This window comes from Tripterygium wilfordii, chromosome 18 (genome assembly GCF_013401445.1).
Source record: "Tripterygium wilfordii isolate XIE 37 chromosome 18, ASM1340144v1, whole genome shotgun sequence".
NCBI classification, from domain to species: domain Eukaryota; kingdom Viridiplantae; phylum Streptophyta; class Magnoliopsida; order Celastrales; family Celastraceae; genus Tripterygium; species Tripterygium wilfordii.
Genome location: NC_052249.1, coordinates 8,512,955 through 8,537,606, shown reverse-complemented (window position 1 = coordinate 8,537,606; position 24,652 = coordinate 8,512,955). Strand labels below are relative to the sequence as shown.

At 36.1% G+C, this 24,652-nt stretch overlaps 3 protein-coding genes across 4 annotated transcripts; 1 reads left to right on the top strand and 2 right to left on the bottom strand.

The window, feature by feature from the left end:
* Positions 1-4,009: 4,009 nt before the first annotated feature.
* Positions 4,010-5,097, bottom strand: LOC119983686 (zinc finger protein ZAT10-like). The gene has a single exon (XM_038827377.1). It carries the CDS (start codon positions 5,088-5,090, stop codon positions 4,209-4,211), a length of 882 nt encoding a protein of 293 aa, XP_038683305.1. The 5' UTR covers positions 5,091-5,097; the 3' UTR covers positions 4,010-4,208.
* Positions 5,098-11,437: 6,340 nt separating this feature from the next.
* Positions 11,438-16,834, top strand: LOC119983535 (ATP-dependent Clp protease proteolytic subunit-related protein 1, chloroplastic). The gene is made up of 9 exons (XM_038827198.1): positions 11,438-11,754; positions 13,686-13,801; positions 13,970-14,167; positions 14,282-14,386; positions 14,527-14,589; positions 14,896-15,007; positions 16,063-16,124; positions 16,225-16,407; positions 16,495-16,834. The coding sequence occupies exons 1-9, from the start codon at positions 11,514-11,516 to the stop codon at positions 16,582-16,584; spliced, it is 1,170 nt and encodes a 389-aa protein (XP_038683126.1). The 5' UTR covers positions 11,438-11,513; the 3' UTR covers positions 16,585-16,834.
* A 1,852-nt stretch (positions 16,835-18,686) lies between these two features.
* On the bottom strand, positions 18,687-22,445 carry LOC119984625. Of its 2 annotated transcripts, XR_005464942.1 has the most exons (5): positions 21,819-22,445; positions 20,348-20,576; positions 20,210-20,247; positions 19,412-19,536; positions 19,285-19,295 (listed from the first exon to the last, which is right to left on the bottom strand). XR_005464942.1 is itself a non-coding variant. In XM_038828664.1 (4 exons), the coding sequence occupies exons 1-4, from the start codon at positions 22,419-22,421 to the stop codon at positions 19,209-19,211; spliced, it is 1,044 nt and encodes a 347-aa protein (XP_038684592.1). In that variant the 5' UTR covers positions 22,422-22,434; the 3' UTR covers positions 18,687-19,208. The 2 variants fall into 2 exon arrangements, 1 of the variants encoding a protein (XP_038684592.1); XM_038828664.1 differs by lacking the exon at positions 20,210-20,247 and having other exon boundaries at positions 18,687-19,295; positions 21,819-22,434.
* Positions 22,446-24,652: the final 2,207 nt, after the last annotated feature.

The window sequence follows — 24,652 nt, the reverse complement described above, 5'->3', positions numbered from 1 at the left end:
ACGGCCGAGTTGAAGTATTCGGCTTTGTTGGCCGGTCTGGGTGCTCGGCCAAGCTAGCCGGTCTTAGTGCTTGGCTGATCTGGCAGATCTGGGTGCTCAGCTGAGCTAATCGGTCTGTGTGCTAGACCGATCTAGCTGGTCTGGAGGCGTGTTCGAGCTGGAGTATCCGACCAAGTTGCGTGGCTTTACTACCGGGCTGGTGTGTTTGGCAGGTCTGGATGCTCGGCCGACCTGATTTCTTGGCCGGTCTGAGTGTCCGATCGAGCTGAAATTCTTGTCCGATATTGGTGCCGAATATCTCTCAATCTTTCTATTCTCTCTCTTTTAACACAAGAGGATTGATAAAGACAAGTTGTAAAAGAGTGAGACACACTAGTAAAGGAATTTATAGTCAAAAAGGAAAGGTATGGTTAATAACCAGGGAGTAAATCAAACTCACAAGTATGGAAAGCACCTACCCCAAGTCAATTGAGAATTTCTCAGCAAAGCCTAGTTCAGATATCTCGGAACATGCCTTTGGGGGGGCAAATGTGAGGAATATTTCGACAAGACACGTGGCATAATTCTATTAATTTTTTTCGATGGTAAATCATGTTATTATTAACAGGTTTATAATATCAGGAGTTGTTTTCCAATTAAGTTCAACAACTTACTAATTGAGGAAACTCCTAAAATTGCTCTGATAGAGTTATACATGAAGTGAATCTCTTCCACTATAAAAGGAGGTAAATTGTTAAGTGTTTTTTCCTTAAGCTTTAATTGTGATTATATTGGTTGGAGATTACCTTGGAAGCTAACTTGAGCGTCGGAGTGCCTACGATCAGACAACGACCGTCGGGTCCACTGACAATCTTTGTTTTCAGGATAAGGCCGACCATATCACGGAGGAGCATTCGGTGAACGTGGTGATCAGATTTTATTTACCACAGAGTCCATGCTATATTGCGATCTCACATCGATTGGTCTTTTAGAGTGTGTTTGGATTGAGGGATTTGGAGGCGAGGGAAGGGAAGGGAAGGGAAGGGAAGGGAAGGGAAGGGAAGGGGAGGGGAGGGAAGGGAAGGGAATGAATAATAATTTTCTCTCTCTCATGTTTGGATGGATAGAAAAAAGGAAGGAATTAAAGAAAACTAGTTTAATTTACTAATTTATCCTTATTTTTTATGTTAGAGTGTTATATAGAAGGGCAAAATAGGCTTTTAACATAAAACAACTTGATAAGTCATCCCTTCCCTCCAAATGACTCCATTTTGGGAGGAAGAATTTTGACAAAAATTTAATAAAATCTTCCCTCCAATTCCTTTCAAATCCCTCCCCTTAATTTTTTCTAATATGTCCAAACAAGGAAATTGAAAGGAAGCTCCATTTCCCTTCTCTTCCCTTCCCTCCTTCTCTTCCCTTCCCTCCAAATCACTCAATCCAAACAGTAACGAAGTGACCCAACACATAATTAGACTCGGACACATCATCCTCCAAAAACCGAGTCCATTCGGTTTGCTGTAATTCGTCAATTTTTTTTAAAAAATTATTATTTTGTTTTTATTTTATTTATGACTTTAATGGTATTTTTTTGTCCTAAACAGAAATTAAATTCATATCAAAAGAGACATTGAAAGTTTTGAATTTATATCTAACGGTTTAGAATTGCCATGTCATTTTCATGTTGAATTTGATTTTTTTTGGGACAAAAAATATATCGTTGAATTCGTAAAATGATAAAATTACAATTACAATTTTTCAAAATTTTAAAAAAAAATTGGCGAGGTAGCAATAAAATTACAACTATGGCCAGGGATGGAGCCACATTGGTCCTCCAAGGGGCATGTGCCCCTGAATTTGTTTAAAAAAAAGTTCCTACGTATATATGTTAGTGTGTTTTAATTGAGGGATTCGGAGGGAATGCAAAAGAAGGGAAGAGAAGCGAAGGGAGAATGCTTGTCTCTCTCTCATGTTTGGATAGATAAAAAAAGTAAGGAAAGAAAATTGGTTTAATTTACTAATTTATCCTTATTTTTATGTTAAAATATTATGTACAATGGTAAAATAGGTTTTTAATTTATAAATAACTTAATTAGTCATTCATTCCCTCCAAATGACTCCATTTTGGGGATGAAGAATTTTAACAAAAATTTAATGAAATCTTCCCCCAATTCATCTTAAATACCTTCCCTTAAGTTTTTATAAACTATCCAAATAAAAAAAAATTGAAAGATTTTTTTCTCTAAGTTTAGTCATATATAGCATTTTAGGTTAATTTTCTCTCAAAGACTCAGGGGACTCAACTGCGGCTATTGCTGCGATAATAGGACTTTAATTCAACCACTTTCCTAAACATGCTCCGTGAGACAGAGTTTTTTCATGACCCTAAGATACATGTTAAAGTAGTAATGCTAAATCTTAATATCGTAATGGAGATATATACATATATGTTCTGATAGGTGTTTGTTTATAATATGTACTCTTTAATGGATGACTTTATAAATTGCTCTATTTTGGGTGAAATACAGTAACTCACAATCATTAAAATTAGTGATTATAAAATAAGTTTTTATTTTTGTTTGTTCCCTTACTAATATAAATTAATATATATAATTCAATTAAAATGTCTCTACTCTTGCATATCAAGTTATATTTACAGTACTGTATATTAACAAACGACATATAAATAGTCAAAAAAATAATAATTTGTGAGCACCGCCTTGAACCCATACAGTGCCCCCCTAATCCCAAATCCTAACTACATTCTTGGCGGTTAGGGGTGACAAAAAAAACAGTTTTGGGTGAGACAACATCACGTGCTTACGAAATATTTACATGTCCGGACCCTAATTCGAATTATATTTCAAACATAATTAATGGACCACACCTAGATTTGTTTAAATCCAGATAAGTAAATCAGACAATAATTTAATCCGGATTAGGGTCTGAATAACTAAAATCGACAATATTTATGTGTTTAGATCCAGACATAGTTTTAAACTGGATAAAAATTTAATGTTTGAACTCAGATTTCGGACATATAACACTTATGTCTGAACTTAGTTTAATTCGGATCAGACAAATTCCATCATCTGAACTTGAACAGAGTTTTGCCACACTTACATACCGTGGCTACCCAATGCCCACTGTCACCCCAAAAACCATGTGTGATGGGGCCAGTTACGTACACCAGAACAGTTAGTCAGCGAATGTATCAACCAAGGAAGTATCTTTTGAGCTGACCTGTAAACACTGGTATTAAGTAACAACACAATTGGCGGCGAAGATTACTCCACAATTGGCAGCTGGATTACTCCACAAGGCAGGGAAGAATATTCCAATTCTCCTCTTGTACGTGTGTTTACTTGAATTGAATTGGTCCCAGTCATACACCATACGGCACGCATCATCGCTTAGAAGACTCCTTCAAGTCTTATCTTTTCTTTTTGGACCAACCGTCAAACACGACTCTCCATATTCACAACACAAAAACAACCACTACTCTTCTTATCCTTAAAAACATTGAATTTTTTTCTTGCACAACAATGATTTGCATTAATTTCACAGCAATCCAGAATTAAAATAATATAATTCGAATATTTGGACATGCCTGGTTGGCAGTGAGAGTTGGTTTGATTGACAATCGATTGAGTTAAACGTATGTGTTCCCAATGTTCGAATCCAACTGGAAAATACTTCTCTGTGGTACCTTAAAAAAAATGCTAGCGTGAATTAATTGATAAGTAAGTGCCATAAATGACAAATTTCATTAAAAAAAGAAGAAGAAAGAAGATGTTGCCAGATGATGCCAACAAGGGCATGAACCCACATGGACAGGCTTTTTTTTTTTTTTTTTTTTCTACTTCCCGAATCTAACATGGCCTTGTTGCAACTGCTCTTCGTCTTTATTTGTACCCTTTCACGGCAATGACCTGGACTTTTAACACTTACTATCAACTTAGGCAAGTGGTGAAATTTCCTAAGTTATTTTCGTGACACTAGATGTAAGTTTTGCTATCAAGAAATGAAAGGCTAGGGTTCTAACCCTTTAAAAATAACGTAAATCATAAATTACTTTATAAGCTAGAATAAATAAAAGAATGACTACAACACCAGATAATGTCACTACCAGACATGCCCTGTACAAAGCCAATTGACCCAAAAAAATAAATATATTAAGAAAAAAAAGAATTCTTGGAATCCACGGAATCCATTGAATCTGGCAAATCCTAATTCATTGATCCTTCGCCATTAAGCAAGAAACGCGGTTTCTTCGTCGGCAGGGGACTCTCCACCTCCTCTTCGCCGGCACCACACCCGCGACTCATGATGATGTGTCCTGGCCAAGCCGATTCCATCTCCAAAGCTGGCAAGTTCAAGTCAAAGCCGCGGTGCTGCTGCTGACTCAAGCCGTGACTCGATGATGACGTCACCGCACTCCCGTTGTTGTTGTTGTTGCTATTGGTACCGTCATAATGACATCGCTTGTGTCCACCGAGAGCCTGACCGGTGGGGAAACTCTTGTGACAGATTGTGCACTCGTGGGCCCTACCCCTCGACGCGGCGGTCACACTGCTGGATGGATGATCGTTACTACTGTTGTTATCGGCAGCAGCGGCCGCGGCGGATGATGATTTCCGGTGACTGGCCTTGTGGCCGCCGAGTGCTTGGTAAGAAGGGAAGGCCTTGTCGCACACGGTGCATTTGTACACCAATTTCAAAGTTGGCGGCGGCGGCGTCTGAACCACCGCCGCCGCCTTGTCCTTATTGGTGTTACCACGTGCGAGCATGATAAGGCAGAGAGCGAGGTACTCCTCCTCGGTGGGTGTGTGCTGTGGTTCTTCTGCAGCAGCAGGAGGAAGAGGAGGAGATGCAGGGGACTCGCTACGCTGTCGTTTAGAGCGTTTGCGCTTGATGTGGGAGTGGGAGTCTTCATGGGCAGCATTGAAAGGATTTGGTGTAGTGGTGTTAGGGGAATTGAGTGCTTCAAGAGCCATAATTCTTGAGTGAGTGTGTGAGACTGAGAGGGGTAGCTGGTTATTTATATGTAGAGAGGGAAACGGAGAGTTGGTGAGAGGGAGAGAGAGTGAACTCTGTATTTGATGACTCATTCCAAGTCAAAACGGTGACACGCCTGCCTGCTTGAGGGTATTGTTGTAATATAAGTGGTAAAAGATGGACTTTTAGGTAATTTTCCCAAAGTGTCAAGCACGTCTCCTCAATAACGTTAGGTCAGCAATGAGGCCTTCACTAAAATTGGATAGAAATTGTTGCCTAATCTAAAAATCTTGGCATATCTTGCAAGATAGAGCCATTCAATTTTACTTTCCTTTTTAATTTCTTTATTTGTTATGGTTAATTTGCACATGTGATATGGTGTAATTACGTATTATGTATGGAGATATGGAGCGCTTACTTTGTGTGCATGCTTATTAGCCCCACCTAATTAACTATTTATGACCCACCTCACCTAATTACCATCAGTTTCCAAACCCTCACCTACTAATATTTTGCAGTCGGTCCCAAGTCCGGAGAGAGGAGGAGGGTTACGGTAGGTTGATAGTCAGCATAAAATTTTATCAAATTTATAAACGTGAGTCAAAATGAGAAATTTGTTAGGGAGTTTCATGCACACGACTTGTTGCATGGGACCCTGAGTATAGTGATAAATGAGAAAGGCATGCTTAAGGCATTGCCCGCAAGCGACACACTGCATTAGCGCTCGAATGTGGTGAGACATAGGCAAGGATTCCGCGTTATATATGAACTAGTGCAGGTAAAAAAGTTAGTCCATGATTATGGGATTAGGATATACACTTGGAACATAGTGTCACTGACAGGTAGATTAACTGATTTACCATGATTAGACGTAAGGTTAAATATAATGAGTTTACATGAGACTAAGTGGGTGGGTGAAAGATATAGAGACATTGAAAACGCAAGTTATAAATGAAAAGTAAAAATCTTTGTAGATCCATTGAAGTATGCATAATTGACCAAACCTCGTAAATTCTTGTGTCATGATTTTCTTTCTCGTTAATCTTTTTATATTCTCAATAATATTTTTTTGTTCACTACATATACGATCTCAATGATGTATGGCCTTGAGTGTTGGGTTATTTAGAGAAAACATATTCAAAAAATACATATAGCATAAATGTGAAGGTAAGATAAAAATGATATTGTTAGATTTAAGATAGAAGTAACACCTATTGAAGATAAGTTGTCAAAAATATGTAAGATAGTATGGACATACACAATGTACATATAGTGGTACGGTGGTGAGAAAAATTGATGTTACGAAGAAAAAAACAGAGAGAGGAGAATCGAGATAATATGTATAAGAGATAGAGGATGCGAAGAGGGAGATAGAAAAAGACATGACTTAAAGTCATAAGAAAAGATACATATTCAATAAGGATCGATGAAAGTATGATATACTAGAAAAAATGAATATCTAAAACAAATACACGTGAATTCTCGTTAATTTTCTCAATAAACTCATGTAATCGATTCTAAAATTTCGAGTTAAAGATTGGGATGATAATTGTAATAAATGTGTTTTCTTAATTGTCATTATATTCCATACATTTTTTTTAATACAATTAGTTTGGTTCGACTTTTGTACATTGATAAGAAGCCAACAAATAACAATTACCAATTTAGTTATGACAATTGACAACAACATGCCAGACGTTGGTATATAGTTCTTACACTTACGTATAGATCAAGGTTTTCAGTCCCCCTACCACTACTCTTACTTCTACTATATTAATAATTCTAATAAATAAATCTTATCAATATTTCCCTTTCAGTTTCAGGACCCCCGATTCCTACCTATGGCAGTACATCGATATCACCCTCCTCACGGGTCGTATCGATCGATTTGTTGAAACACAAATCATATGGTATATATCGAAACTCATGTCTCTACCAAACTAAGAGATTTTTTTTTTTTGGGTTTAAATATCATATAATAGGAATAAAATCGTGTGAGTATCCATGAAAATCGGTAAATCTAAAGTGAATAATATATTTGATAGGAGTAGGGTTGGGATTTAGTTATTGGCTATAGTCTGTTTTGGTAGTTCCTTACTTCCTTGTTTGTTGGGTTTCTAGAAGGACAGCTAATGTTCCTGATAAACGTCCATGATTAGCCACTTGTGTAATTGCTGTACCTTGATTAATTCTCCTTCTTAATTTATTTTTCCAGAATAAACAAGTTTCTTCTTTCTTTCCTTCCTTCACAGTCGTGTCTCACTCGACAAATGCTAATGCCACCATTTCTTTTTTCAAAAACTACACGTATTAAACCAAAATATTAAAACAGCCTTTTTTTGGACAAGATTTAAAAAAAAAAAAAAAGCTTTTTATTTTTTTAAAAAAAGAAATGAAGCGGAGTAAGTAAAGTGAGTGAGGACCAAAGAGAGGTTGGTTAAGTTATAAGATGTGAAACTCTATCAAAAGGTATAGGTCACAAGTTCTACTCTCATCGAGAGCTCCCTTGGTAATATATTCTCACAAAACTACCACGATAACGGTGGGTAAATCCAATCGTGACCATTGTTAGAGTGGGTTGATGATCCAAGATTTGGATTTGACCCAATTGTCACAAAGTAGCACATTGAACTGGGGTTCTCTCAATTTTTTTTTTTAAAAAGAGTAAGGTGAGCGAGGGCATTTATGTCAAATCCTGGATCCAAGTCAGTTCACTCTACCGGAGAGAGTTTGTACACAGTAGCTTCGAACGCGCTCCCGGTTTTACCTTCTGACATGTGGCACTTTAATCCGGGCCTTTTTAGCTACGTTAAAGATAACCGACTCTTCTCAAAAGATAACCGACAAGCGATTTGATAATAGCCACATCAAGCCGACCATTCGCGAAGAGAGTGTCTATCCAGTTGGCGAGGTGGCTGATGCAGGCACCTTCAACGTCTACTTTCATTGTGAAGTAACTGCATTTCCATTAATTTTGTTTTCTCATGAAAACGATAATTCTTGGATCGGGGGAGGATCAGAGCTGACCAGGGCACTCATTTGGTGCATCAAAAAAATTTAGATTTGGAAAAATTATAAATGTATAATATTTAACATGATAAATTCAATAGCATTTTTTTGCTCGAAATAAAAATAAAATCCAACATGAAAAAAATACGGTAATTCTAAATCATTAAATATAAACTCAAAAACATTCGATTTTTGATCATGATGGATTAATTTCTTCCGAACAAAAAAATATATCATTGGATTCGTCATGTTAAACACTATACATATATAATTTTTTACAAATTTTTTTAAAATTTTTGGTGCACCAAAATGGCGCACTGGTCCAACCCCCTACCCAAATTCTTGTGACCAAGGTCAAGTTTATGTTGGCATTTTAAAAACGCATGCTAATATTGCAAATTTTTAACATAAAACTTTTAGCTATTATCTTTTGAGTGTGTATCCGAAAAATTTATATGATGTGCAATAATTTGTAAACCATGTGTGCCAGGCACGTACATGAAAATTTTATGTATGCCTAGAGCAAAAATAAAATCCACGACATAACTTAATTAAGGAAAATTTGTTAAATAGATGGTATTGGCAATGAGATAAAATAGTTTAGGACGGTTTAGCATCATATCATATCATATACTTTAAGTGTTATGGAACTCATGGCTTCTTTTGCTGTGGCCACGTCGGATTTTTGGAGAACTGATTATTGACACGTCGCCATATCTTTTGGTTAAATTACCAGGTTCACTGGATTTATTTGCTCCCCTATCGTGTTTGAACAAGTTATTAGAATTTATTATGGACATTAAAGTGAATAATCATGGAAGAAACTATGAATATGTGCAATAACTCATGATAAGCTGAATGCTTTTTAAAAAAAAAAAAAATACTAAGCATCATGCCTGTGCTAAGTAATGGTGCATGTATGTCCAAAGATTCACTGATTCATGAATTAGTGTTGTTTGATACCAGTGTGATTCTGTTCAACGCATAGCTCTCAGAAGGCATGCATAGAGTCACCTCACATATAGGGTATGAACACTATATACACCCTATTTGTAACTAAGTACACCTCATTCTAATATATTTTTAAAGGGTTAATGGGGTGTACTTGATTAAATCACAAAGCCTCAATAGAGTTAAGATCAAAATGGTTTATACTCGGCCCAGCCATCACATGTGCACCAATTCCCTATTGCATCAAAACCCTAGTTTTGAGAGAGGCTACTTGTTGTAGTTTTTTTTTTTTTTTTTTTTTTAAATAAAATTATGTTAAGTGGATTGTATTAGTTGTTAATTAAGTAACCTGTATTATATTTAGTTTTAAATTTTAGTGGACGTGAGGATGGAACCCGGAATCACCTACCCAATTTCAATGAGAATGAGTAGCCACCATTCCTTTTGTTTATCCTAGCTATACCGCCAATATATCTAACCGACGTTTATTCAACCCATGCCTTGTCAAGAAATATCATTTTTTTTCCCACCATATTCTCCCGAAGAGACGTGTTTAAAAAAAAAAAAAAAGAATCCAATTTGTGATACAGTACATTTGATGCCTTGATACTAAATCAATATAAAAGATTATGCTTGGTGGCCTCAAAGACTCAAAGTTTGGCACATACCATAATGCCAAGGATTATTTCCAAGAGTGCTTAGATTCTTAATCAAGGCCATTATTATAGTTCAAGATCCCTCTTACTAACCGGTTTTCTATGTCAAATTGCATCTTTCTTTCTCACAATCGACTTTCCTGGAAACCAAATGGGAATTTGAAAATAAAAAGAGTAAGACTATTACCACATATTTTGTCATGGATGACCTTTTTAAAAAAGGACAAAAAAAATTATTACATAGGAATTCACAATTATTATATTTCGGATATGTACCCGTGCAATACTTCATAAATGACGTGGTCTAAGTAAGCGATGAGAATTTTATATATGAGTTCAATAGGAATCGACACACGGCTACATCTTAGAGGAAAAACTCCCACCTAACTAGTTAGACTAAAAATTGATTTCTATGGGTGACCTTTGTTTATTCAACTAATATAATAGATGTTATAAAATTCTTGATTCTAACATGGAGTATAATTAAAAACAAACCAAGGTATCTCACTTGGCTTATACAAAACTATCTTGACTTTGACTTTTCCAATGCATACCATTACTGAAGGAACTCCAAGATATTTCTAGATCAATCAACCAACCCTTGTTGGGGCATTTTCATTTTAAGTCTCCCTCTTTGTTTCCTTTTGGTTTGATTCAGCATATCATTCGGCGATTGGATTTTAACATAAAAATATTTTCAATTTTGAAAAGAGTTAGAAACCCAACATTGCATTTTATGATCATAATAAACGTATATTAAGTTTAGTGCCACGAAAACAACTTAGGAAATAATAAACACCGGACAATATCGAACTATACTCTATTACATTGGACTACACCGAGATATACACGGATAGACTAAACAAACAAACACACACAAAACAAAAATTGTTTTGAATCAATATTCTTGACTTCTCCTTCATCAAGAGATACTGATCTCTATCGGATCAAGTATCCACATCACTGTGCATCAAATGAGTATCGTTGTAACACACTAAAAATAATCAATGATTAAGAAACCTCGACATATGGATGTGATCTAGTTTTTGAGTAAATAATTAATCTTGAATCATAACCTTACTCAACACATAACAAGGATATGAGAGTAGATCTACATCTAGAAAGAAAGAATGGCGAGAGAGGCTGAACACCGTTTGTCCTCCTCGCCTTCTCCTGAAAAATTTTTATTTTAAAAGTCTAGAGGGAGGCGAGAGAAAAACATAAAAGAGAATAGAGAAATGACATAAACTCCTTTTTCCCCTTTTTAAAAAACGACAAAAACTTATTATCCCAAAATGGAATAGCTTTATTTCACTCTTTTATCCCAAAATTTATTATCCAAAATTTATTGTTTTAATATAGATTTCATTGTTTTTTAAAGCACAGTTTATGATTCATTGTTTTAGTTCTGAATCTATTATTTTTGAAATTCCATTGAAAAAAATAATGGAATTAAGATTCACCCGATAAAATTTATCGACAATAGTTCTTGTTAGAAAGAACTTTATGAGATAATTGCGAATATATAATTTTCTTAAAAATCTAATATGTATTTTGAGAGTAAAACGTTTTAAAATGCCATGTAAGAGATTTAAGCTCCCTTAGGCTACCAAAAGATAGGCTATGTAACACTATGTAGCACCGTTGTTTTAAAAAAAAAACTCATTTCCCATAACCACTATCTTTGAATCGTGAATTAGTGTGAAACGATGAGATTCATTTATGTGGGACAATGTAAGCCTCACAATTGTGAAATTTTTAAGGAGATGGGCCAGGCCCAATTTAACATGTCAGTTATCGAAAATCGGCCCGATCCACAGAAACCTCAAACATACCCATCGTCCCTCTTCTGGTATCATCATTCCTCTGAACCTACTGAAATCTCTCCCCCCCTCTCGCTCTCTCTCTGCTTTTCTATACATGGCAACCTCTCTACTGTCACCTGTCTCAGTCCCGAATCCGGGAATTGGGGGAACCACTCATGGTCTCAGGAAGTCCCCTTTCCTTTCCAACACCAAGCTTTTCTTCTTTACATCCTTTTCTTCTCCATCTGCTTTTCACTCCAGGAAACAAGGACTTCGTGGATGCTATAAATCTCCCTCTGCAAAGTCCCTTGACCACATACCGAAGAAGTTCAGGCAGGAGAATCTCAAGGATGGATGTGAGTCTCAATTTTACTATTCACCCTTCTCCACCGTTTCTGGGTTGTTCGTTTAATCGATTTGTAGTTGGTTGTAGATTGTTGGGTTTCTTTCATTTATTACATAGTTCTGTTTTGTGAATTTTCTTTTTGGTTATGGAACCTGTTTGGTTGCTGGGAAAAGGATGAAATAGTGTTGATACTGAATTATTGAGTTTTGAATTCTTTCATTGGCTTTGAGCTCGCCTTTCGGGTATTTTATAAGCCAGTGAAGGGAGTGTGTTCTCAATCACACAGTTTAAGGACAATAGCAAGATGAAAGAACTGCGTGATGGGAAGCTTACATAGTTAATTTATCGTAAATAATCATTGTATTTGAGGCGACTATGAAGGAGGAACTGAGGCCCTAATTGATGGACTGTGATAGGACCATAGGAGCATTGAGAGTCTTCTTACATTTTTGAACATTTGTTTAGCATTCTAAGATGGCTAGGTGAGGAGGACATTTTTACTTTCCCTTTAATAGTAATTGAACCATAGGAGAATGCACACACACTTCCCTCTCTATCTCTCTCTTTTTGGATAAGTTATGGGGTTATATTTTTAGTTTTATGAAGAAGGGGGGAACCAAACCTTGGTCCTTGTGAAAGTGTAAAGAGTTGGCTACCACTCACTTCCCTCTTGGACTCATCTGCAGTCTTGTACCTATATTTCTCTGCAAATGATTATTCAACTGTTTGTGTTTGCCTTGGCGCACACTTGCGTTTGCTTAAATTGGAAAACATTTGATTGAAATTTTTTGTTATCTTCAATCATGTCATATTAATTGGGTCATTCTTCACTAATCTAACTCGTCGACTGAAATCTTCCTATGATATTGCTGGAAGGTTGAGATGTGCTCAAAAAATGTGGTTTGTCAAGGATGGCTTCCTCATACTTCTTCCCCCAGAGTTTCATATGAGGACTCAACAGAACCATTTGAGGTCTTGTTGTTTGCAATGAGACTAGCTCATCATGATTGTTATGCCCTTGAAACACAAATTATCTTCTTTCTTGCTTAATCCAGCATGCGTTGGACCCTGATTATTTTGCTGGCCTCTCAATCTCATCCATGCTTATATCATCTTTGTCTACCACCTCAACATAATATTGGCCTGAGACATCATACTTGACCTCTATATCAGGACCACCTTACTCGCTGAAAAAAGCTTCTTATCATCAGAATATTTACCCAAGTATCCTCAGTCTGAACGGTGTACTGTTCCTTGATAAGCTGCTTGTGTGCATGGCCCATATTAGTGGGTCTGACATAAGATGTCAATACCAATCCATTTGTCACACTCCCTATTGCATGGCCACCTCTTTAATGCTGATTCGTGGTGAACCCCTGTCGAATTCCAGGTTTGGAAGCCTTGCCTTTTTTTTTATTTATCAAAAATTAATAGGAGATCTGGATCTACTGTATGCATATAAAAATACTCTCTAGCTACTGATTCCCTGTCCCATAAACACTTTTAACTATGATGTATTTTCAATGCAAACATTTATTTACCACTTGCCATAATTAGATTAGATATCTTACAGTTTAGAATTACCTTTACATGCATGGGAGCATTCTATGCATCATCACTTCTTGAACTGAATAGCCTAAATTGGTGTTTATTATCCTTCTCCTGAATGTGGACAAAAGAGGACATCAGTCTAATTAAATTGTATCTGTGAGCAAGACTATTAATTAAATTGAATCTGTCAGCTACGCTATGTTTTGACATTCTAGTTTTCTTTATGAGTATAAGGACACCTTTTGTACTTTCATATTGGTTCAAAAGCTTTGATGATGAATATCTTATTTGCCTTTTTCTTGGTTCACTGTAAAGAAAAATTCAAGATTTATCCAGAAGGATGGTAAATTTGAGTTTTACTAACGTTTCTGCACATGTTTTCTTTTGTAGTGATAGAAAATTACAAAAATGCACCCCAATACCTATATGGTCTTCCTCCTTCACAGATGGACATGTTTATGACTGAAGATGGTCCAATTCGCCGACAGTCCGAAATAGTTACAGAGGTTGTCTTTCTTCACCTACTTCTTGTTATCATCTAAATGTCTAGATAATGTCATAAATATGAGTTGAGTGGATTGCTATTGTTAAATCTGTTGTCTTTTGAAGTTTTCTATGGGGTGTCTCGCTATTGAGTGTCGAGACACATTTTAATTCCTTACAACTTTGGGCAGGAAAGCATTTCATCTGCAAGCAACTATTTGGATCAGGGGGGAATGTGGAGCCTGTCTAGCAAAAATGATATGGGGCCTTATGATATGAGTGTGAGCATGTATCGTGGAGGTGCTGCAGGATACGGAAGACCTGAAACTGCTCCTCCTGATTTGCCTTCTTTGCTTTTAGATGCTAGGATAATCTATCTAGGCATGTCGGTAAGCTCCTACATTCTTTCTCATTTCTTCCCAGCTAAAACATTTCTCATATTTCTTGCCTTCGCAGTACATTTGACTCTTCACTATCTTGCCATTCCTGTTCAATTATTGCAGATTGTACCAGAAGTGACTGAGCTCCTTGCTGCTCAGTTTATGTGGTTGGATTATGATAACCCTTCGAAGCCTATATATTTATACATAAATTCAACTGGAACCCAGGTTAGCCTCGAATTTCTTCAATGCCAATATCTCCTTCTGTGAGATATCATGTGTATTAATGTTTGTAGGATACATAATTCGTATTTTTTAACTTTGGAGCTGTATACCTGTGTTGATTCTGGTATCCTTATGCAATGTAGGATGAGAATCAGGAGACTGTTGGTTCTGAAACAGATGCCTTTGCTATTGCTGACACCATTTCTGTAAGTTTTGTCATGAAGTGCTAGTGGAATTATTTTTCTCATCACTGATGTACATTTTCAAGCAAGATAAAATGATCCACATGGTTCAAGAATTGTGATCTATTGTAGTGTTTCTAGTGTAACAGTACGTGTTTTAGAATCTTCCACAAAGGTGACTAACACATTTTTTTATTGTGTTAAAGTTTAATCAACGACCCATTTAAGGTGGCTAATATTTTTCTTGCTGATGTAGTTTTTTAAGTAGACGATTATTTTTTTAGTGAGAGCTTTGGCCTTAACTGTCATGTCTTTCCTGTCTGCCTGAAGTACTGTAAATCAGATGTATACACGATCAACTGTGGCATGGCGTTCGGTCAAGCAGCGATGATTTTTTCTGCTGGAACCAAGGGTTTTCGTGGTGTGCTGCCAAATTCATCAAGTATGATTCAAACTCTCACTGTAGTAGATTTGTTTAACATCTCTGACAACTGTATTTTGCAGTTTAGAAGCTGCAAAAGTATGCAACTCATTGCGGCTTTATACTTCATTAGTGATTAGTGTTTGTTGAGATCCAGAAATTATGTCTTATGGGAACATATTTAAGAATCTCTACTATATCAAGCCCTATCTTTAGGGAATTTTATAAAATATGATTAATAAATAATATCTACCGGAAAATAGTGTCTGAAACTGTGTAATTGTAAAAGCCTTTAAAAAAATTTGCCACTGTAAGGAAAAGAGGAATGATAAAGTGAATTTAGAAGAGAGTACGTAAAAGCATTTGAGAATCAGAGATGATAATGATCAATTTATTGCTTTAGAGGCACCAATTTGATATGTTGGCCAGCAGGGTCTGACTACTGAAGTCCCTCTGGAAGCATAATTTTAAAAATAATAATTTCTGACTCCAGTGGTGCCGCAACCTAGTGAGGCCGTTATAGAGGGATTTGAAACAGTAAGTGAAGCAACCGTAAATTATATTGAAAGAACTTTTGATGACTTCGGTATGTGACTCATGCTGAGAAAAATTATTTGTTTGCATAGCATTTATGATAATAAAATTTGGTTTATAAGCAGATTATGATCTTTTCTTCAAATGAAGCAAAGGCCCGCTATAATTACCTGTTGAACAAATTGTAATTTTTCTTTAAGCATCTTCATTTTTCAAGCATATTCCACCACCATGGTACTACTGTTATATACAACTGGATTTATTTCTGTGCTCAAGGAGTTTCACTTTTTTCTCTTCCTTTCCTTGTAAATTCCCTTGGACATAGTTGGTTTTATTATCACAGTCCCACATATCCATTTTTAAATAGTTGAGCCTGTTTTTCTAACTTTTTAAACAGATTTGGCGGTGATTAATTTACTTATGCATATGCAATTACTGATGAAATTGCTCTACAGTTCCCCAGTGGTTATGGTATGGGTTGTAAGAAATGCGACATGGAGTATCATATAGTTTGTGTTAACACTGTTTATGGTTAATTGCAGCAAAGTTATATTTACCCAAAGTCAGCAAATCCAGTGGAGCTGCAATAGATATGTGGATTAAGGTGCTACACATCTTTCTAGCAACACCCACCCTCATCCTTTCAACCTGATTCCCCCCCTCCCCCTCCTCCTGATTCAACTTTTCTGGCAAAATTTTGACAGGCTAAGGAATTGGATGCAAATGCCGATTACTACATTGAGCTATTGGCGAAAGCAACTGGGAAACCCAAGGAAGAGATTGCCAAGGACATCCAGCGACCTAAATATTTCCAAGCACAAGAAGCCATAGATTATGGCCTTGCAGACAAGATACTTAGCACAGAGGATGTTGCATTTGAAAAACGGGTAGCGCTATTGTTACAAATATATTCTATTTATCTTTCTAAATTATGCATCCACATCCAACTTTATAACCTGTTTCTCGCCTATCAGGATTATGATGCTATGCTTGCTCAAACAAATGCCATGAAGAGAGCGGGACAAAGTCCGCAAGCAGCTCCATCAGGATTTGGTAAAATGTAAATGGTGAAGCAGTAGCATCGTGCTATAATACCATGTAGGTTCTTAAGCTAGACTGCTCGTGTTTGGTATATGAGGCCATGAAAGCCTCGTTAATTTTGGGGTTTTTTTATTTGATCCTGTCATAACAGTGCGACGATCTCTCTTATATGATCAGGTAGCTTAAGCTAGATTTTCTGTTTCTACTTACTGTATATCAAACAAAAGATAGGCGCCGTTCACTTTTAACACTGAAAGATTTTTTTGTTACAAAGTTGTCAATCATTATTACAAAATGAGACTTTTTAAGGACTCGGTCAGATTTGAGACTATTTTTGTTAGGGGTCTTGCTGATGTGGCATTAAATCAACAATCATTGGTCAAAAATACTTACATGGCAATTTGGCATGTGACTTGGAATTTTTTTAAAAAAAAACTCACTCTACCTTCTCCTATCTCATCTCTCTCTAAAACACTACTCTCTCACAGAAACCCACCATCCACTCAATAACCTAGCATCCAACACGATTTTTCTTCTAAGATGTTAAGAAAAAGAAACAGAGTTCTTCAAAAAATATTCCAAATCTAGAACCCTTGTGTTAGCTGCTACTTTATCATACCCATTTGGCCATTTCCCTGAAAATCTCTCTTGTAAATAGGTGTATATACAGTGTTATCGTGTATTAGGAGAATGATGGGTCCTTTGAGGGCAGTGGTAGGTAGATACCCATCAAGTGATGTTTTGTTTCTTCACGTTCGTATACATCTTGGTTCTTGGACTCCAAAGCGGATTATAAGGTAGGATGAATGGCGAATCTTGCTCTCCAAATCGGATTCTTGAGGGCCTCAAAAATGTCAAATCGAAATAGTCTGAAATCTGTAACAAGTAACCATAGTGATTGTTAAGACTTCGTTGATAAGGGGATTCCATACTGCTCTATTGCAAATAAGGGGAGAGAGAGGGGAGGTAAGAGAAAGTATAGTATTTTTTAATTTTTTTATGACGTCATTTTTTATTATTTTTTCTTCAAAAAATTGAGTTGGAATTTTTAAGTCACATGTCAAATTGTCACATAAACACATCCAAATATGTAAACATTGATTATTTGCCACCTAAGCGTTGATCCTGCCTGTTACTGTAGCAATTATGACCGAATCCCTTAAATGTCTCACTTTGGAACAATGGATGACCACTTTGTCACAAAAAATCTTTCGATGCTAAAAGTGAACAACGTCTATCTTTCGGTGACTAAAAGTATAATTAACCCTTGTGTATTTCAACCAAAAGCTTGTATTAATTCTATGTCGAGGAAGGATATACATATAGCTTAAGGTTACTTTGCTATCACTGAATCTGGTACTTGCCTTGCCATTTTGGAAATGGCATAAAATGCAAATTTAATGGAGGAAGGGAAAAACTTGCCTCGGCATTTCGTTTTTCTCCTCCCTTTCATCTCCGAGGCTGGACGAAATCGTTAATCTGATCTCCTCCATGATTGATCTATAGTGGCTATATAATTGCATAAAATGTATTTTGTGACTCCAAACTTATGCGGTGTTAAAATAGTCATTGATTAACAATACATGTGTAGGGCATGTAGGACCCATTTAAAATCGAATTTTTTAGAGTCATTTTTTGAATTTCTCAAGCATTATCTCTCTATTGAAGCTTAAAGCTTGTGATCCGCGTAAATGGAGACGTACAAAAACATGACTTGAAGTAGTAAAGAATGATATGGATTCAATAAAAGTTGATGAAAATATGATTGTAGATGGTAATAAATAGTGAAAACGAATACATGTAAATGAATGATGGAAATGAATATATGTAGTGGATTCTTATTAATTGTTTCATTTACTCATGTAATCGATCTCAAATTTTTGGAATAAAAACTTCGTTGATGATGTAGCTTGCAATCCGCAATGCGGTTGCCTTTATTGTAAGTACAAGATGCAAAATGTGGTGAAATCATTTTATCTAGGTTCTTGGTCTCAGGAACCCAGGGAGAAGAGTTTTGCCTGTAGAAATGCATCAATGTCATCGATGGTATCGGTTATTATCTACAAGCTTCAGGGTCTAGGAATTTAAATGAAACTTCATACGTCCATCTAGTATTTCAAACATCTTTTTTTTTTTTTTGCAGATTCCTGGACAAGAAAAGTTGATAAACCTGCGTATTAACCAACTAGGCATGTCCTAGACACCCATACCGGCAATTTTGTTTGAGTTTCAAACATCAAATTTCCCCACAGATGAGTAGTGCACACAGATGAATGAGTTTACCAACCATTTGTCTAGTGGACAGCTAGATGGGTATTACGTAACCAAAAAAAGAGTAATTTTACAAGTAATGTCTTAAAACACTGATAGACTGCTTAAAAATACCACAGTTTGCACAGTTGATTCCCCTGAAATCGTAGGGTGACCAAATTAAATGAGATTGCTGCTCAATCCTTCCGAGAGATGGGAGTTTGGCTGAAAGTTTGTTTTCCTTCTACCATTCTCCCCCGCTCGCCGGAATCATTGCATTGTTTCAGCATGCTTGATATTGACAATCCTTGGCTTGTGTGATCCTGCACAAAAACCGTCCCGCTGTGTCTCCAAAGCAGAGACGGTGAAGGGAGACACACAAGCATTGAATCGATCATCAGCTGGAGGTGTCCACTTTCTCTAAACCCGCCATATATGTCATGTAGACAGTCCATAGATATGAAAATGAATTGCTAACCAATGGCTGCCAAATCAAAAACATGAAACAGAAATGAGTTCAAAACCACATCATCTTGTATTTGAGTGTGAGGCAGGAAAAAGTGAGAAAAAGGCCCTTGTTTTCCTCCAGAAGGATGATACCTGTAAATGAACAGGAACGAATTTGAATGTGATAAAGTCGCATATAGGCCAGTACATAACACCATTTATCATCGTTGGGACTAAGTCCCGCTTTAACCGAGCAATGATCTCTGTGCTGCTTTCACCTGTGCCAGGAAATCATGGTAACATTGTAAACACATATCTCAATGGAAAAAGTTACATTGCTAAAATAGTACACAGTTGTTGAAGGATTCTGTGGAGTAAGATAGGGTTTCCATGCTCAACTCTAAGAAGGAGGTATGTTTCCCATTGATAAAGGACACTTCTCAGGGGGAAAAAATTGTCAAAGGTTAGGATCATTTCAAGAGTTTTTGGTCAGAACCTTGCATTGGTGAGACCATAGCTGCAAAAAGAACTTTGTACAACTTGATTGATGGTAAATCTATTGTTTGCTGGAAGTAAATCATGGAAACATGAAATTGGAGTCAACACGCATATTTTCACCTGGAAACAGTATATCCATTTCTACTCTCAAAAGCTCTAACCCAGAACTGAAAATTTGATATGCAGAATGAGCAAATTTAATATTTTTACATCATGGATACAGCAGTAAACAGGTGTGCAATCACCTTAGCGCTAGTATTAACCACCTAAAGAGACATATACCTAATTTCATTATCGCCTTCACACTCATAATTCAGTGAAATTATTGGTAATGGCACAATTAGCAAAAATACAGAAGGAACAAAGTCGTTACTCAACGACGATTAAAATAAAATTAGAAAGAACCTTAAAATTTATCTTCATCTCGAGTAACTTATATACAGGACCAAATACCTGGCATGCACGAGGAAACAGCACAGAAGTGCAACAAACTGCCAATGTAACAGTGTACACAATCATTTGACAAGCAACACCCACCTGTTTTTTATAAGCCAAGCAACACACACCTTAAAAGTAAAGAATCATACTCACCTTGCAGATATGCATTTCCAGAGAAGAAAACAACATTCATGGAAGGTCCATAGAGTGTCTGGCCCATGAGAATCTTCTTCAATATACTAATTATATCTCGATTTGGAAAGATTTTTGATATTAAATTGAACCAAAAATGCAGAGATGGTCCTAAAATCAGCATCCCATATCCAGCCATGCGTAATGTCCTCACCAGATCATAAGACTCTGAACTTGACCCTGCAATTGTCTGATGAAAATTCTTTATGAATAATACAGTCTACAGCAAAATCATTGCTCTAACTATAAAAATTATAAGAATGACCACCAACGCATATGAATATACTTTTGTGAATGAATCACAACCTTGGTTTGAAGATTGGTGCGGAAACTTGTTATCAATATAAACTAAGTTATAGAAATTGGCGAGGAGAGAGTTTGGAGGGTTTCAATAGAAATTTACATTTTCTGTGGGAACCCTCTCGAAATGTCCCCTCCTCAACTACTGTGAAGTGTGAACCCTCCTCCCAAGTTTAGCCTTAAGAAATTTTGTGTATACTGTACTTGATACAGCAAGTACTTCATTAAAAACTTTAACAAGTAAGTCTCTAACCAACAAAGAGATTAGGTTTCCAGAACAAAAGGTATGGACTGAAAACAAATTATCCTGGATTATATGGGAGATGTTATTGCAAGGATTTCTATCAAACAAAAACATGTAGATTTCTTCCTCCTTAAAAAACATGGTCGTGCATATGCGTTTTCCTTCGATTGATTTATATGATTTCCCATTCAGCACCCAGAAAACTTAATGCAATAAGTGATTCCAATGAAAATCATATCAATTTAAATTTAAACAAGGACACTGATGAGGCCTTTCCACTCAGTTTCTCCATATAAGATAATATGCAATCACCGGAATTTCCAATACAATGTTCATATTCATATTGATTACAAAATCCATAGTCATATCAGTTAAATGAATCATCAGCATACGTAAGAGGAAAGGGAAGAGAAAGCATCTTTGGCATATACCTGCAACAAGTCTTTAACCATAATAGAATTCATAGCAATTATTCTTCCATGGTCCAAACATAAGCACCCACTCATATCTCATCCAAAAGAGTCTACCAGAGAACCAAACATGATCAACATTGCTTCAGAACGCAAATACTTTAAACAAAATAAAAAAAAATCTCTAAATCCATCTGTAGATTCCATCAATTTCCATAGGGCATTTCTATGCAAACCTAACTTGACCTACTCGATTGCAACCAGAGAAAATCAAGAATGAATAACTATGCACTCCAAGAGGACATTCTGCTCAAAACAACAAAACTTCAGGTATATGAAAATGACGGAAACATTTCTAGAAAACGTAATAGAACCTTTGACCCAATAGCAGTCTTCAGAATAAAAAAAATCAAGACCACCATTTTTCCAATACAAAAGCAAATCCTATGTTCATTTCAAATCGAGGGACTTTACGCACCTGAGATGACAAGTCGGCAGCAGTGTAAATGAGGGCAGCCGTGACGCTCTTAGTGAACACAGGCCATGACTTCAACATCCCCAAATACCACCCAACAAACCCAACACTAGAAGACGAGGTGGTCGAAGAGGTGAACGAGGAAGGATAGAGCTCATATTCCCTAATTCTCCTGAGAAAATGAGGGAAACGAAGGTAAGCTCTGTACTGGGGCGTTTGGGTACCGAGAATGTGATGGGTATCTCTGATCGGGTTCTTCAAATGTCCATGTAATAGACGTTGAAGGGTAGTCTTCCTCAGGAGGGCGATGCTCATGATGTTCAATCTGTCGACGTCTCTGCAAATCTCTGACCTTTCTGCTGGTTTTGGTGGGGTTTTAGAGGGACAGAGACAGAAACCAAAAGTTTTTGGAGCCTTAAAATAAAAAGTCCACAAGAGGTGGGATACTTTCTCGAGTATAGAATGAAATTGTACTCTCTCTTCTAGCCAATAAGAAGTTATGTTGACAATTGTTTTCCCTGGTAATAGAAGAAATACACATGCATCACACATATGACCCTCCAGCTCACACACTCTCTCACAAATACACACAAATGCTACCCACATGTTCGAACCTTACCCACCGGGTGGAAATACACGAATGGGAACCAGCTAAACTGACACCCGACATGTATGTTGACAATTAATTATATAAATGCTTTGTTTAACTAGTTATGATAAAGATCACTTAAAAAAAAGAAGATAAAGATCTCAATTGGTATCCGAGTCATCCAACTTCTAAGTTGGACATAATGGAAGAGGAAAATGTTAAAAGAGTCCAAGTATTTGGTAGCCCAAGCCATCCCAAGTCAAGGTGGCGCTTGTGTGACACGACCGTGTCATGTGTTAAGCTGACAAAAGTTTAGCCATGTCATGTAGGCGCCACATAGAATTATTCATGCCTAGCCAACTTTTTTTTAAAGGGTCTCAACAATTTGTTTCATAATAGTAAAATTACACCTAGTGCCACGAAAGTAGCTTAGAAAGTTCTGAATCAAAACCAAGAAAAATAGACACGAAAACTCAAGAACAATAAAATAAAATAAAAAAAACAAACAAACATCGGATCACACCGAAATGACAATTTAGTCAACTTAGTCCCTCCTTATTCCTTAACTTTTATTTTTTTTTTTCTCAACCATGGTTGTGAACCCCACCAATTATATTACAATGGACGGACTCATTTGGAACTCAGACCCCACAAACATAGTAATAGCTCTTTTCTTTTCTTTTTTTGTTTTAGACCTTACAAATATAGTCAGCACTCTTTTTTAAGAGTTGGCTTGTTTTAGTCTATTAGAAGGGACAATAAAAGGTATATATCTATGACTACCAAAAATAATAAAATTGAATGACGAGTATCAAATGTTGGGGAGTCACTACCTTATTCAATCTATTTCCTAAAAGATATGGGATAAAGTGGAAACTATGGTACTGATACGATTTATTTTTAAACTCTCATTTGGTTCATGGATTTTAACTTTCTAAGAATAAGAGTTTTCTTTTTACCAATAATTTCTATATTTGGCCGGTGAAATTCTTTGAATTTAGAATTCCAAGGAATTCTCTTTTCCTCCCAAAAAGAGAGAAATCCTAACTTTTTTTTAATTAAATACTTATAATATCATTTTGAAAATACATAATTTTAACAATATCCCATAATTATTTGTTTTGAATATGTCATTTTTTTATATTATTTCATTTCTCATTCGTTAAATTTGATAACATAAAATTTTTTTATATTTTTTATAGTTTTAAATTTGGATATTCAAATTAAGGTGTTATTTTTAATTTAAATTTCTCATATAATGCGAAATAATTGTAATTTTTTACTCTAACCAAACATGACCAAGGAAATCAATGATGTTAGGAAAGTAGTATAACAGTGTGATCCAAACAATGACAAGGAATGAGGATGCCAAGAAAGATAACTTTCCTGGCATCGTCTTTCCATTCCCATCTCCAAATCCACAAACCTAATGAGCAATAAATATCAAGTTGAATAGTGCTAGTCAAAATCAATTGAATCAACCAGTTTTACAGTGTTGATTTGGTGTTAAACTGACTTTACACATTTTTTAAAATTAAAAATCAATTTTTAAAATTTATAGGTAAATGACAATAAAAATTTAACTAATATATGAAGTCTCCAAAAGGAGCACTCAAGTGATTTTTTTAATAATGACTTTGACGAAAAACTAAGACTTTATTTATAGAAGTCATGGTGGTAAAATTCTTTCAATTTCTCAGAGTCTTTATAAGAGTCATGGTTGTAAGAGTATTTCAATTTCTCGATGTGAGATGTTTGTGTATGAGTTAAAAAAATATATTAAAATTATTATTAGAGAAAATTAAACTTGCACAATCTAGTATGAAATCCTAAGTTTTGATCACTAAAGCCCTATGATTTTTGTTACTCCTATCCTCTACAATTTATATATATATATAGACACACATAGGGGCTCCAATGCGCACGCCCCTATTTTCTTCATTTTACGGGCTTTATATCTCAGCCGTTGGATCACTCCAATGGTTGAGATCTGAACATATAATTTAACCCAATTCAACCAAGACCCACACGGATCCAATAATAGACCCCTCTTCCTCGCGTAACAGAGGTTCTTCATTATGGTTTGTACTTAATTCCAAATCGTTATGATATTCCTTGTGTTTTTATCAGTTTGTGCCAGAAGCTTCTTGCGTCTCCGCGAAGGAGGAGTTGAAACTTGGATCGGGTCTCATATTTGGGTTAAAAAGTTTGTTGTAATCAAATCCCTTGCCTTTGTCGAGAGATATAT

Coding starts and splice junctions, on each gene's coding strand:
- LOC119983686 (XM_038827377.1), bottom strand. CDS start 5,090: ATGAGTCATCAAATACAGAGTTCACTCTCTCTCCCTCTCACCAACTCT.
- LOC119984625 (XM_038828664.1), bottom strand. CDS start 22,421: ATGTGGGTAGCATTTGTGTGTATTTGTGAGAGAGTGTGTGAGCTGGAG. Junction 20,577..21,818: donor CTGCCGACTTGTCATCTCAG/GTGCGTAAAGTC, acceptor AATTTTCATCAG/ACAATTGCAGGGTCAAGTTC. Junction 19,537..20,347: donor TGGAAATGCATATCTGCAAG/GTGAGTATGATT, acceptor TTCCTGGCACAG/GTGAAAGCAGCACAGAGATC.
- LOC119983535 (XM_038827198.1), top strand. CDS start 11,514: ATGGCAACCTCTCTACTGTCACCTGTCTCAGTCCCGAATCCGGGAATT. Junction 14,590..14,895: donor CTATTGCTGACACCATTTCT/GTAAGTTTTGTC, acceptor GTCTGCCTGAAG/TACTGTAAATCAGATGTATA. Junction 15,008..16,062: donor TGTGCTGCCAAATTCATCAA/GTATGATTCAAA, acceptor GGTTAATTGCAG/CAAAGTTATATTTACCCAAA.